Source organism: Pangasianodon hypophthalmus, chromosome 20 (assembly GCF_027358585.1).
Source record: "Pangasianodon hypophthalmus isolate fPanHyp1 chromosome 20, fPanHyp1.pri, whole genome shotgun sequence".
Classification (NCBI taxonomy): Eukaryota; Metazoa; Chordata; class Actinopteri; order Siluriformes; family Pangasiidae; genus Pangasianodon; species Pangasianodon hypophthalmus.
This window is the reverse complement of record NC_069729.1, coordinates 3,734,556-3,750,022: the sequence shown is the minus strand read 5'-3', so window position 1 is coordinate 3,750,022 and position 15,467 is coordinate 3,734,556. Positions and strand designations below refer to the sequence as shown.

The 15,467-nt window shown below is 39.8% G+C and overlaps 1 protein-coding gene across 3 annotated transcripts in view; it reads left to right on the top strand.

Annotated features, from left to right (window-relative positions):
* The window catches only part of rhol (rhodopsin, like), a 61,274-nt gene that overhangs the window by 26,964 nt on the left and 18,843 nt on the right, over positions 1-15,467 (top strand). The window contains exon 2 of one of the 3 annotated variants that reach the window (XM_053227181.1): positions 11,006-12,329. The exons of the other annotated variants lie outside the window; for them this stretch is intronic. Within the exon in view, the coding sequence (XP_053083156.1) occupies positions 11,050-12,078 (1,029 nt within the window). The 5' untranslated portion in view covers positions 11,006-11,049 and the 3' untranslated portion in view covers positions 12,079-12,329. Of the gene's footprint in view, positions 1-11,005; positions 12,330-15,467 lie in introns of those variants that run through there. 3 annotated transcript variants of the gene reach the window in all.

Here is a 15,467-nt window from a genome sequence, read left to right as displayed (position 1 = left end):
GTGTGGATGAACTTGACTGGCCTGAACCCGATAGAACACCTTTGGGATGAATTAGAGCGGAGACTGAGAGCCAGGCCTTCTCGACCAACATCAGTGTGTGACCTCACCAATGCGCTTTTGGAAGAATGGTCAAAAATTCCTATAAACACACTCCTCAACCTTGTGGACAGCCTTCCCAGAAGAGTTGAAGCTGTAATAGCTGCAAAAGGTGGACCGACATCATATTGAACCCTATGGGTTAGGAATGGGATGGCACTTAAGTTCATATGTGAGTCAAGGCAGGTGACCGAATACTTTTGGTAATATAGTGTATGTCATGATGGTTAGCATTGGTAAATTGCTGTGTAATAAGAGGAATAAAACACTTCAGAATGTTCAATTATAGGAAAATAACATCACCCTTCCAGCTTTTACTATTTTACTGTGACAGCGCGCACACACACGTCTTAAAGACTATCATCTGACTCCATTCTACAGTCGTCATTGTGTTATCACTCAGTACACTGTTGGTCAAAAACTAATGATCCTCTCTTAGAAATGGCATTGTGCAGAATTCATAGTAGTGTTTAATACCTGATTGTGTTCCTGGTCGTGGGTAAAGATAAAGCTTTATTGCACACATGGCCATGTTTCTAATAGCTTGATCACACAGCGAGCTCGAGATAATGAAGGGCCCCACAAGAAAACTGCATCTTGGTAATAAAAAAACCCCCAAACAAACCTAAAAGAGCCTCTGTGGTTTCTGTTTGGTTTAGGTGTATGATAGCATTATTTGTCTGCAGGAATAATTGTCACTGGAAGGTCCTCACAGGGATATTAAGACAAACGTGTGTGTGTGAGTTGCACGAGTACAGGGTTTCCTCTGAAAAAGTCCTGGTGTTATGACTGCTTCGCTCAATATGTCTGTCTCCCCTCAGCTGTCTGAATGCGTGCACACACACATGTTGTATGGACTGATAGCCCCAGCATCCTGGGAATGTTTCTTAATGAAAACACTCTTCTGCCTAAAACCATGATAATTACCACCAGGGATGTGATTGAAGACAACACTTTCTTTCTCACACACAATCACATTGTCTCTCGGCCATCATTTATTCTCCTCTGTCGTCTTCCTCCCCATTCCCTCTCTCAGCGAGGGAGGATGATGGATCCCGCAGCAGCAGTGAATGCCAGGACACACTAGTGCTTTTTATCTGACCAAGAGGCAGCAGGGAGAGATGGAAAAAAGAAGACACACACACTCACTCACTAGGGGAAGGGCGCACTCGTTCACTCTCTCCATTTGCCCCACTGTAAAGCACACCGCTATCTCTCTCGTGCACAGCTGTGAGGTCGAGAGGAAGGGAGGTCTGGTGTTTCCACAGGATGCATTTGAATGCTTTAAATCTTTATATCCCACACACACACACGACCCTAGTGCTTATAACAGTGGTTACAGGTCAGTTTCATTCCTGATCAAGTGAAAGAAGGATAGCACAAGTGATTGGGTGGATGAACAGACAGATACTTCATCCAAAAACTAAATCACAAAACTACAACACAAAAAACTAAATGCCACATAGAAGACAGAGGGCACTGGTATTATTATACTTAATTTATTCTATAGATTAATAATAAGAATGAATGAAAAGAGATGGAGATTTCCTGTCAGATAGAAAAGCAACTTTTGCACTTTGGGCATGTTTAGGCAATAATTCTGAATAGCTCATGTACACCTTAGAGCTGTAATTAAACAGTGATTGCATTTCAGTATTGCACAAGTGCAACACAGTGATAAGGAAAATGGAATACAGCTGGAAGCTCCATTCGCTTCTGAATGAAGTCAGCGTTAACCTCAGCGTTAAAAAGCAATCCCCTGCTAATTTTTCTTTTTCACTAAAGAGATCAAGCAACGTTAGAGCAATGCAGTGAAGGGTGTGAAGGAGTTGTGGACATCTCAAGCAGCTTTCTGTTAAACCCTGAGGACGGTGTGCTTCAGTCCTTTTAGTACACACAGGGCTAGGCAGTCACAAGTCTAGTTCCCGGCCCAGGATCAGACAGGACCTTTGGCCTCCGAGGAAGAGCAGAGGAAATCTTATGTGCTAATTGTCAGTCTGTGTTTATGTTACAGGAACTGTAGGTAGAGCTCCAGAGTGCAAGGAATAAAACACTTGAGGCATGCTGCTATAGGAAAACAATCAATGACTCTGTGTTATGATACACACTGATGTGACGTGGAGTTACTGTTACCACACCAAAGTTGATTTGATGCTGATGACCGCAGCGATTTAACGATTACAGTTTTTTAATTTATGAATGACGTGCCATTTTTAATTAATTTCTGGTTACAGTTAATGTTGTGGAACGTCTGCAAAGCAACTTCCGGTTTATTACTTATGTTATAGCAGCTGTAAATAAGATCTGTTTCTTTTTACAGCTTTATCTGTAAGTTCTGGCACTGGATACTCCTTCCAAATATCCTATATAAAGGTCTCCTTATAGAAAACATAGCAACTAGAAGTTTTGGTTTGTTAAATAATACTTTTATCCATGTACTATTAGTTTATGTGGAATGTCCATGTCAATCAGCTGTTACTATAGTAAAAAAGAAAAAGTTGTAAACATGATGCAGTCAGAGAAAATGCAAATAATTCTACTACTAACTAAACTACTGCCTGTTGTAGTGAAATCTTTCTTGCTGCACAGTGCTAAGTGCTGATGCAGCCACCACAGTGAAGCAGACCAACTGCAGAGGAGTGACATAAGCATCAGCGTCCTGATCCCACAGTTCCCAAAAGTGAGACTTATGAGAACTGTAAAAATCGGAAAGTCCTGTTTGAAGCAGCTTCTGTTTGGAGCTTCTCTCCATTTCCCACTATTTTCATCATCTAAACATCTCACTCACTCGGAGACTGCAGGCGTCACTACACTCACTGGCTGTCAGAGAACACACACTCGGTAACGTCATTGAGCAGCCGGCCAACCCGGACCCCGCACACACAAACACACACACATGGGCTCTTACGCATGCTGAGCATTTAAACACACTTTAGCGCAATCTGTGTAACGTCAATCTGGGAATGCTGTTTTTAGTTCTGTGTGTGTGGGTGTGTGTCAGTGAGTACAGAGTAGGAGCTCAGTGTTTATGGACACTTCATAAGAACATCATTTGTGTATTAAATATTAGTTTAAGGAAAAGTTTAAGGAAAACGTTTTAAACACCGCACTTGTGTGAGACATCAGTCTTCTCCCTGGTTCTTCATACGTGGAATAGTGAGTTAGCTGGGGCGGACTGTTGCTAATTTGACTTGTTGTCTTTTTGCAGAGAAAGTGAAATAGATGATTAAATAGACAATTGAGCAGTGAAAATCAATCAGTTAGTACATGTGTGCTTTCTTTACAGAAACATGATCCATTGTTGGAATAAATCCATAAACATAGAAACTATAGATCCTGAACATGGCCTATTTTTATTATAAAACTATTACTTTTTTATTATTAAATCATAAGCAAACATTGTAGTTATTTGACTCGATTATTATGAGTCCATGAGCAAAAATTGTGACGCAAAAGTAGAAAATAATGACCGAGAACTGACGAATACTAAAAAATCAAACATTTCCCAGAATAATCAGTTCAGCGTATTCCAGTGAAAACAGCAGGTCACTAATCTGACCCCGTACCCGTGAGACCGTATGGCATAGTATAGAAGACGGAGTTTGTCTTTAGTCGTGTGAACCTCATCGTTTTGTCCTCGCAGCAGGCGATCAAGATTTGTCCCAAGAGTGACGCAACTGGCCTTTGTCCCAAAAGCCTACTGAGCATGCTCGGTCGGCTTTTCCCACAGAGCTGGAGCGTTCTGGCACTCGCACTACTCACACTACTCTCCCTCTCCCTTCCTCCTTTTGTTGCTCCTTCTCTCTACTACGTGCTGCGTCAGAGTTATGCAGCCTCGTCACTTCCCTACATGCAGCTCACGGTGACCCGGACATCCCGTAACCACTTTCTCTTGCTCCTTGTCCCGCTCAACGGGGAATTGCACAACAAATGAACATCCAGTGCAGTCACCACACCTTCCATTCATGTCGCCTTCCCCACCCCTGCATGGTCACGGCCCAGGAGGATATGAGCCACTCCCCATTCAACGCCTTACTGTAAGAGCTGATTCCTCAAGCAGGACGACGCGCTACAGCGAGGAGAACAAGGCTCGGGGTTGAATTAGTGGAAGGAAGTCCATGCACATGAGGAGGATGAGCAGGGAAGGTCCAAGAGCTAAGACACGCAGCCGAGCCAAATGTAGGACCACGGGAACAAAGAAGGAAATGCTTCTGATATGTGGCCAAAAAATGGCAAATGAGTGCATACCAATGATACCAATAAGTGCGTGAAATGAACTTTGTAGCTCACCAGGTAGTGTGGTTTGTGGTTTTTCACTTTTTCACAGTAATTCCATTAACTAAAATATTTCTGTCCCTGTTAGAACTGTATGGATCCTATATATAGTTACGAACTACTATAAACCAGTTAAATGATTAATAACCATAAACTTAACTCCAAGCAACTGTGTGCAATTTTTACTGCTGATCAGGGGTCCAAGCACTGTACAGTGCCCTATACTGATGGACTGCTTCTTCTTCTTCTTCTTCTTCTTCATCTTCATGTTTATCATCTTCATCATCTTGTTCACCTTCATGTCCAGCTTCTTCATGTTCATCTTCATCTTCATTTTCTTCATTATTATATTTATCTTCATGTTTGTTGTTTTGTTCATGGTCATGTTCATTTTCATATCCTTCTCCATCTTTGTCTTCATCTTCATCATGTTCATCTTCTTGTTCTTCATCTTCATGTTCATCTTCATTTCCTTCTTTATTATGATCATCTTTATCTTCTTGCTAAGCTTCTTTATCTTCTGCTTCAGGTTTTTCTTCTTCTACATCTTGTACATGCCAACTGGATGTCTGTGGCAGCCCTTAGAACCAGTTGCACATTTTTTTAAATGAAATTTGGCACAATCTTTCAGAATTGGTCCAAAAATCTTATTGGCAGCTGTTATGTATGCCCCTTAAACTCTATAATGCCACCAACAGGACATACTCAGAATTACATTTCAGCCCATAACTCTGGAAGTTTTGATTTTGTTGCATAATCCTCATTCCCGTTTCGTATGACTCCTTAAGTTGGCTCCTTAACTCAAGTCACTCCTGTTTCCTCTGACTCCTTAAGTTTCCTCTGACTCCTTAAGTGTTCATTCAGCCACAAGAGCATTAGTGAGGTCAGTGAGTGAGGTGTTGGGTGAGGAGGTCTGGGGTGCAGTCGGCATTCCAGTTCATCTCGAAGGTGTTCAGAGAGGTTGAGGTCAGGGCCCTGTGCAGGACACTCGAGTTCTTCTACTCCCACGTTGGCAAACCATGTCCTCATGGAGCTCGCTTTGTGCACAGGGACAACCTGTTGTCATGCTGGCACAGGTTTGGGCCTCTTGGCTCTAGTGAAAGGAAATTGTAATGCTACAATATATAAAGACATTCTAGACAATTGTGTGCTTATAACTTTGTGGCAACAGTTTGACGAAGACCACATATGGGTATGAGATTCAGGTGTCCACAAACTTTTGGCCATATAGTGTACTCTCATTGCTCTCATATACTGTCATGTGATCCCTGCTAGAAAATAACTCTAAATATTAAGGATCTATTTTCCATGCTCATGAAAGTGAATGAAATTTAAACATAGAGCATTTCTGATGAAATAGATGACTCACACCTCCTTATTTTACCCTGTTCTTGAGTGGATAAAGAAGAGCCATTCAGTGTATCCTCTCTGCTTTTTCTTTGTAAAAGCCACTCACACGGTCTGTCGTCTGTCACGGTCTTGTGGATTTATTGTGGGAGATAAGAACTGGCTCCATCAAGTGCGGACACAGAACATTCCAGAGAGAAAAATCCCACTCACTTTAGAGCAAGGAGAATGAACAAAGCACTGCTCTTGAAGGTTGTGGGGTGTTTTAGTATAGTTAGCTTCTTATCTTCCTTTTGGAACAATGTCCAGGATTTTAGATGTGTTTCTATAAATAAAGCTTCAGGTTCCACCGTGTGTCTTCTGATGAGTCTTTGACGACGCACCATTCCAAGGCTGATTAATCAACGTTACAGAGAGATGACTGATCTTTACAGTGAGATCTGTGCTTTAAGCAGATGGCAAATTCACACGACGAATCAATCCACAACTTCATCCTACAGTGAGAGATAACTTAGAAACGTCTGCTTTTATAACTTTATGACACAGTTCCCAATTTAAAGGCAGTCAGAAACTGATGGAATGGGTGCAGTACAGCAAGACACGCTTTCGAGCAATAACACATGTAGAGTGTTCATAACCATGTTGAGCTGTAGGCATTGTGGGACAAAAACTTAATACGTATAGAAAGGATCTCTTTCAGCTTCAGTATGGTGGGTAATTTAGTGAATATATATATATGTAAAATTGAGAATTTTTTCCCCTACACCCGAGGTTTTGTCCACTGTCCAATCCTGTGCTCAATTACTCCTACTTGCGCTCTGATAACATCCGATACAAAATGAGACACTAAACCTAGTGTATCCTAGGTAACCGATGTAACTACCTAAGCACTTCAATTAATATAAACTTACTAACGTTTTTAAGAATGAGACTAGTAGCCTAAGCCTAACATTAACACACACACACGTATATTTTCATGACCACTTTTTGGTTTTTGTTTGAGCATTGCTCCCGGACCAACTCTGGTCTGGTTCAAATTGTCCCGTTACTCCATGTTTCTAATTAATTTCATGAAAAATGTTGAATAACAATAAAGCATTGAATTATTTCTGTACAGTTGTCTCCTATATTTAGAATACACATTCAGAAGAAGTGGTGTATAAAATTGAACAAGTGATTCATGGTTTGTAACACATACCCCAACCCATTATTGAAGACCAGTTTTTAACTGTAATCCAAATGAAAGAACCCTGCTGGATCAGAGCTACACTTCCCCCAAACAGCACCCAGAGTTTAACTCATTCTGTCCACATGCGAAGAAGTGAGGGCTTCATGCTGACTGATAAGGACATACTATTCCATAACAAACAAAGCTGAACTTTCCTAAGGAAAATTTTGTGCTGGGGAAAAATTCTGAGGTTTGTTTGGCTCCGTGTAGTTTAGACAGAATGTGACAGCACTGGATGATGCAATGGAGCTCTGCTCAGGAATGTTTGCTCAAAATGATGTGGCTGAATGTTTTTAACCACATGTCAGAGTCTGTGTGTAGCTCAGGGCATGGCGGTGGCAGATGTGTGCATCACTGTTTGTTGCTATCACTTGCAAACTCTCAGGGCAGTAAAGTCTTTTGTGAAGGGCTAACAATTCTCAAAGTGAAGGAAAAAAACCTGCACCAGTATTTTTTTAAACGTATGTCTGTTGGTGGTCTTGATTAGTGTTGGGAGGAAAGGTGCTTTTAATCAATCAGATTTAATTCTTATGTATTTTCCCAAGACCTTCAAATGAAACACTTGGTAGTTTAAATACAAGATGGAAAGACAATTAAATGTTATATTTTTATTTATATGCAGTTGTTGGAATTGTTTAAAATAAATATTAACAACGTAGGCCTTTTAGCTGGTCTTAATTTATGGAATAGAGACATTTGTGTGGTATTTATCACCAAGTATATGTCATGAGATTCAGAAAATGTTAATACAGAATAAATTTCAGATTAATATAGATAAAACAGACTAAAGATAAAAAAAAGTGAGCAAGTCATCAAAATTTGAGCTGTGGTGATCTGTATTTGCATACCATGAAAAAGATATTATTCACGTCTAGCAAGCGTCTTTATTTTCTCTAGATGTGTTGAACCATCAGGTGTCTGTTTGTTGTGCTAGCAGGATAGTTATGCTGACTAAACCACAGCGCACTGTTTCCACATACTGTAACGTATCTGTATCATATCTGTAACGTATGCACACTAATTAATTCTCCAATCAAAAAACATTAATTAACATTAAAAAACATCTGTTAGCTTGGCTGATGTGTGTAATGCAGCAGGATTCGGAAGATTGTGCTTTAGTTACAGCATCAGGTTATGTCATACCACCCTAAAGTGTTTTATATTTAAACATAGCTACATATCAAACAGAAACGTTTATTTTGAGAAAGTCTATGAGTAGGATTTGTTTCCCTTTCCGATTGTTAAACCTACTTGTCTGTCAGCTAGGAATAACCTGGGCATGAAATCTGCTTGTCCTCAGTGCCTTTGCTACCCCTGGGAAACCAACATCACATTTATTACTGAGGAAAATGATCTGTGTTCTTCTTTCCGGCTGTCAACTATAAGTCGTACCTACAGCTCTGTAATGTGTTCTCCACACTGCAATCTATTTTATTTAAAATTCTCTTGGACCAGACATACACAACCACTGATTGCAATAATGCTACATATAAACAACAGCTTATGCTTGACTCTGATTGAGAAACCATCTATTTGATGCAAAAGTTAGAGGATTTGGTCTTTCCTGAGACACATAAACACATACCAAACTAAACTCAGGCTCAAGTCAGAATGAAACAAATCCCATAACATTAAACGCAAGAGAAGATTTCTTCCTAATCCGTTGCCTTCGCAGATAGTCGCATTGACTAATTGACTCCAACTGTCGCTCTCTGCTCTCTCTCCGTACAACTAGCCCTTGATCCAAACACATTAAACACACACTGTATTTCACAATGATGAAGGACGGCTTGGCTGAATTTTAATAAGCAATTTCTGAATAAAGCTGTCAGTGATAAGGAGCCAGTTTCAGGAGTTTGTACCTGTGCTTGAGAAGCTTAGCTCAGTCAGTCTAGAACAAGAGCAACGAGAAACAAATTTATCACTACAAGACGTGACGGCTCCCTTGTAGCTATCAGACTTGGCATCTTCCATGAAAAATAGTATTGGAGCCTCTATATCACTTCAAAAGTTCAGTAAGGAGAGGTCCCAGCACTGGCCCAAATTAGCACATAAATCTACCTCAGCCCGAAGAGAAGGAGAACAAGGCTGAGTAGAGCAGCTGTGGAAGGTGAAGGTGAAAACCATGTTCATCTATTGCATTGTGTTTTTGTTGCTGCATTATGTTAATGACAGTGTTAACATGTAGAAGATTATCTGTCAAAAAAACCCAAGACATTACATCAATCATTAAATCAACATGTTTACATGCAGTTAAGTAATCTGATATCTTGGAAAAATTCAGGCTGTACATGTGTCAGTCTATTATCCTGAGCTCTACAGTCACATCTCCAACACACCTTGGAGAAAATCTTAACGATTCACATGAATCAAATTGTATGAAAAGTTACAAAGGTTAACGTTTCTGTTTCTATTAATTTTTCCAAGGGATAAGTTTTGAAGGACATAAGATAAAAATGTCCCGCTTATTTGATTTTTTTTGCATTTATTTATTTACAAAATGTTTAATTGGGTATTTAAATGCTGGAAGAAAATTTTGGTCCTTCTATAAAAACAATAAAGAGTTTCAAGGAAAATTTCAAGTCATAGGAAAAAGAAAAAAAAACTCTTGTACGTAAGCACACTAGTGAACTCAGCTAGTGTTATTGGATTAAAATGTTCTAGCAGAGCAGGATGGCACTGAAGCAGTCGGTATGAATAGAGATGATTTTAAGCTTTATGTCATCTCTCTGTGTGCCTGTAATGCAGCGTGGTAACAGCAGAGGGCTCTTCTCAACTGCTTTAACCCAGACGCATCCCTCAACTCTTGCCTGGAGCAGACGGGTTCTGTGGCTAGCTGCTGCTGCTTTCTCAATCTTCTGATCAATAGATACAAGAGAGGCTATATTTATCAGCATGCTGCTTCTCAGACACAAATATTTGATAGTCATCGATTGTGCATAAACACTCTCAGTTTGGAGACATAAAAGTTGCTGGTGTGAGTTTTGATATAACTTTGTGTAGTCTGGAGGTGGTTTTAGATACATGTGTGACAAAAGACAAAACATGAGATTGATGTGTGTGGTTTTATTTTTTTTGTTTGTCTGTTTTTCTTTTTTTTTCCCGGGCAGTGAAACTACATGGTGTGAACATAGCACGAGGTGGCAGCTAAGATGCAATGATAAGATGCTCATAATGTCAGTTTAACTTAACATTATAGTCAAAGATTTTAGAAGGACATAAACCCTTGATCTAAGTGAACAGGGACCAAAGAACAGGGTGGAACATGATAGAAACGGCCATTAATCATATTAAAAGGGTTACGTTTATGAAATGTAACATTGGAATCAGTAGCTGCAGTCTGGATATGGGATGCATAGGAAACATGCTATGCCTAACTGCAGCTTTAAAGTAGTAGCTCTGCTATAAATAAGTAAGTAAGTAAGTAAGTAACTAACTAAATAAATAAATTTACACAGTTTCTGAGGATAATGTAGCTTACAAGTAATGGAAGCCTGATCCCACCAGTTTAGCATCAAGCAAAGTGTATGTTTAAAGCACATACTTACCTGAAAATAAATTGTGTGGTTAACATTTTAGAGAGCTGTGTCCCACTTTTAGCTTTGCCAAAAGTGGGAGGAAAAATATAACAGTAAGTTGACATTATGGTACAGAAGGCTAATATTGTACAAAGCAAAGAGAATGTATTAGGGCTGAAAAACAATAACCCAAATATTTTAATAGTTTATTATTCATGTGAACTAATCAACAAATAATCGATTAATTGGCTTAAATGTGACTTATATAAATTATTATTCCCTGTTACAATATCAGCACAAAGTTAGTTCAGTCAGGACTGCGCACTTGTACAACACCACAAACATGAACTGGTGTTAGACGTATAGCCTCTTAGCCTAATAGGAATAGACAGTTTACATCACAGTGACCCACAGACTGTTATGCATGTTGGAGCTCATCAGTGGATTAGCATTAACGTAACCCGAATCATATTCCGCTGACCAATCACATATGCTAATCTGTCTTGTAGCATGTTTGTCTACAGTCTCGTTTACTCACTAGGAAGAGGCTACACAGGACAACTGGACTATACCTGAACATCAGTCATGAATGGCACAGAGGGCCCCGATTTCTACATCCCCATGTCCAACGTGACTGGGGTAGTGAGGAGCCCTCATGAGTATCCACAGTACTACCTGGCCGAGCCATGGGTGTTCTCCTTCATCACCATCTACATGTTCTTCCTTATCCTTATCGGTATTCCTATCAACTTCTTCACACTCTGCGTCACGGTCATGCACAAGAATCTGCGCACGCCAGTCTACTACATCCTGGTGAACATGACAATGGCTGACCTTCTTGTAATCGTGGTCAGCTTTCCTTTCACGATGCATACAGCCATGCATGGCTATTTTGTCCACGGACAGGTGGGATGCAATTTCGAAGGCTTCTTCACAGTCCATGGTACCCAGATCTCGTTGTGGTCCTTGGTAGTCCTGGCCGTGGAGAGGTGCATGGTGTCCTGTCGACCCGGTATTGACATTCGCTTCCGCCGGAGGTTTGTCGTTAAGGGCATTGGCTTCACCTGGCTTATGGCTTTCAGTTGTTCTTTGCCTCCTCTCTTCGAGTGGTCACGTTACATCCCTGAGGGTTTGCAGTGCTCATGCGGTGTTGATTACTATACCCTGAAGCCTGATATCTTCAACGAATCCTTCATCAACTACATGTTCACCGTGCACCTCATCATCCCGTTGACTGTCATCTCGGTGTGTTTTGGCCGATTGCTCTGCATTGTTAATAACGATGCAATTGATAAACACGAGAGAGATGCCAACTGCTTGGCAGTTGTCATGACTATGGGGTTCTTCGTCTTCTGGCTGCCATACGCTAGCATTGGCTGGCATGTCTTCACAAACCAAGGCAGTGCCTTTAGTCCTTTCGCCATGACGCTGACCTCGTTCTTTGCCAAGAGTTCAGTATTGTACAGTCCCCTCATTTGTGTTTGCTTGGACAAGCAGCTCCGTCAATGCATGATCATCACGCTATGCCAAGGAAAGAACCCTTTCGCAGTCGATGTTGGAGCCTCAAAGACCGAGTCCTCATCTCTCTCGTCCAGCTCGGCGGCTCCCGCATGAGCTAGTCGTCGCACTCCCTGAGCATTTCAAGATTACCAGGACTTTACAGATCTGTGGACACATGGGCAACTCTTTTGAAGTCTGAGATACAGCTGCCTAAAACTCCATCCTTGGAGATAGACCTTTATGTTCTTTTATGTATATGATAGTTGGATCTTACAGGACAGAAGAGGAAGAATGTTCTTGTCCATGCTTTGAATGCAACTTGTTATTTGTAACATTAAAGATGGGTTGTACTGATTTAACCTTTATTACTAGAGTTTTATTGTCCTGACCGCCTGAGTCCATAATCTGTTCCCAAGGTCATTTTGCATAAGGAGATGATGCTAATCAGGACTATCAGATCAGTCTGGATCAATCTGTGACAAGGAGTTAAAATTAAATGACAAACTCTTTGAAAAGATTTTGAATAAATGTGAAACTTTTAAGCTATTTCCAGCTAAGTCATTTTTCTAAGCTTCTAGTTTAGACTCACGTTCGGTGTTGTGCCATGTATCAGTTTCTCTTCTAACTAGTTAACTAGTTAGTAATAATATAACCCTAATAATTAACAGATAAACAAATGGAAAATAATATAATTGTTGATAGAGTTGAGGTTTCTATAGAAACCTAAAGAGTTTTCTAAAGAGTTGTGTAACATTTATGGAAGGAGTCTCCAGTGAGTTAGTTTTCCACCATGGGAAAGTCTTCAGGACAGAGGTGTTTTGCGGTTTCTACGTAATGTGACAAGCTGTTGTCTCAGTACTTTTGACACAAAAGAAAGCTGTATCAACCAATCATCACTTTATTTCATATATTAACTTAAAGAGATTGGGGAAAAAAGCAGCTTTTGATGAATCATTAGTGATAACACAGGAATTAACTGGACATAATATGGACATACCACAACATTAAATGCAACTATAAACAGATAAAATGCACGACAGATGGTATAAGATGTACAAAACACTTCAGACTTCTACTTCATAACATTTGCCTGCCACATATTTCCGATAAAAATACTTAGCTTCCGCTGTTTAAAACAATAAGGCAAAACCACTGCACCTAAAAAGCATTTAATCCTGTTTAATGCAGTAATTTTCTGCTGTACATTAAATGTGCTGCATGATGAACTGTATATATTCAGTGTTATCATTGCTAATGAATTTAATACAGGTGTATAGATGTTGACACTGCTTGAAGTTGACTGGATGAGCATTTTGTTGCTGTCATTTTCAGTAATCTGCCTCTCAAAATCAACATTCATTTGGATAATAATGAAGTGACCAAAACTCAGGTCAAGGAATTTAAGAAAAAGGCTGCCGATTGCTTTTCTTTTTTTTTTTTTGTCGTCATGGAAACGGCCAGATGATGTTGGGGTTGCCGTGGCAACCCTGATGCCTTCCTGTTTTTCTCTCACAGATTTTATTTCTGTTCCAAAGACTCCATTTACTCCAGATACAAGATTTACAAAATGACTTTTTGAAGAGAGAGCAATACAGCTTTAGTATTTACTGACTCTTATCATGCTTAATTAAATTTTGAAGTTCACATCTTCCTTGCCATTGCTAATATTGTCTAGCAATAATTTTAACTCATTTAAATGGATGAGCAATGACAGCTGCATGCCATCACCTGATCCACTACCAGATTTCACGGACCATTTGTGTTGCCAGACCACAAAACATGTATCTGTGACTGACTGACTAATTTTATCTAGCTCAGACGTAGAAGAAGAAAGTATTGTGGCAAGCCTAAAAGCCTTCACTTTGCTCCCGCATTTATAAAAGTCCTCTGAAAGGCACTTTATGCAGCGTAGATCACCCACTTAAGTGGTTCCTGAGCTGCTGTGTGTCGCCCTGACAGTCCTGTAATAGTAATTCACAGTCAGAGCCGTGTCAGGGTTTCTGGCCAGAATTGGCAGGAAATTTGCGTGCATACGTCATACGATATGTCAAACCTTGTCACACCCCTTAGGCATGAAATGAGTCAGAATAGAATCAAAGACGAGAGCCAAGAGAGTCTAGTATAATCAATAAAGTGGACAATTGATTCAGATATGATGACGTTTTAGCTATTTTTCCTGCTGAACAGGTGAAACATTTATTTGTTCCCTTCTTTGGAGGGAAGCTAGTGAAATATACTGTCATCTGGTTTATACTTAATGTGGAATTTGTATCATTACCCAGTCGCAAAGAGGTTTTAGATGAAGAGATAACAATAGCACAGCAGTGGACAAGCAGCGATTGGTGTGTTTTTGTCCTTTAGACTCTGTTATATCATGATCATATGAGATCAATTAGCATCCCATGGGCCAGATCCAGCTGTTGAGTAAAACCAGTACAATAACACAGACTTAACCAAATAACAGGTTAAAATTTTTTTTTAAAAATTACTAACCTCAATACATCATCTGTAGGCACATGAGCGATTACTACATACAAAAACGTGTCTCTGTACCTAGAAAAGAACAGAAAACTCTCATTCATATTCATTACAGTGGAAGTCTAAGGGAAGTTGTCAGAGCTGTCAATAAATGTGTAGAACACATGTTTGTAGAACACTAACAAATTCTTCAGTCAAAGGTATTTATAAATGAAGCTATAAATATGTCCAATTCATTCTTTCAGAGATGGGACTAGTTTTTCAGAGGGAAGAATTTGTGGCTGTGTGTTATCAATGTTGTCAGTGTAGGTTGAAGTAAACACAACCTACATCTGTCTGAATGTGCATGGATGCCACAAAACCACAAATCAGCAGAATTAGTTGGTACTGTATTCCAGTGTGGGGAAAGTTGGGTAAAACTACAAGAAGGACGCTGGTACGACTTTCTCTTAGGTCAGCCCCATCCCCAAGCCTTTATTGTTCAAGTGTACAAGTTGTAGTTTTGAAACTCTTGGCTATAAAGTCATGTATTTTGAAGAGTTTCCTGATGAAATTCTATAGCTGCCAATAGACTTCTTTTATATTTCAAGTAAACAGACGTACTTTTTTAGATGGAAACTCTTTCTCTACAGACTAGGGATGGAGACAAATATGAATACACTATTTGAAATGAGCAGATCATGTGTTCTAAACAGATACGAATATGCACATATTAAGCACACTATTCCTTCCACCCCCCCACTCCACAGGGCATCTGGTTAAGACTAAAGAGGCGCATCACGACTGGGATCCCATGGGATGCAAGAAATAAGTTGCACAAGTGGGAGGATTTTACATTCATGTAGACATGCAGTCAAATATATTGGGAAATGCAACAAATTAAATTTGTTAGAAAATATCACGGGTGGGTACAAGCAAAAATAATAACCGTGTGACGGATTTTTTAAAGTCCCTTGTACTTCTCTGTGTAGAAAAACTTAACACTGTTAACACTGACATTCAAATTAAAAGAACTTCTGGTTTAG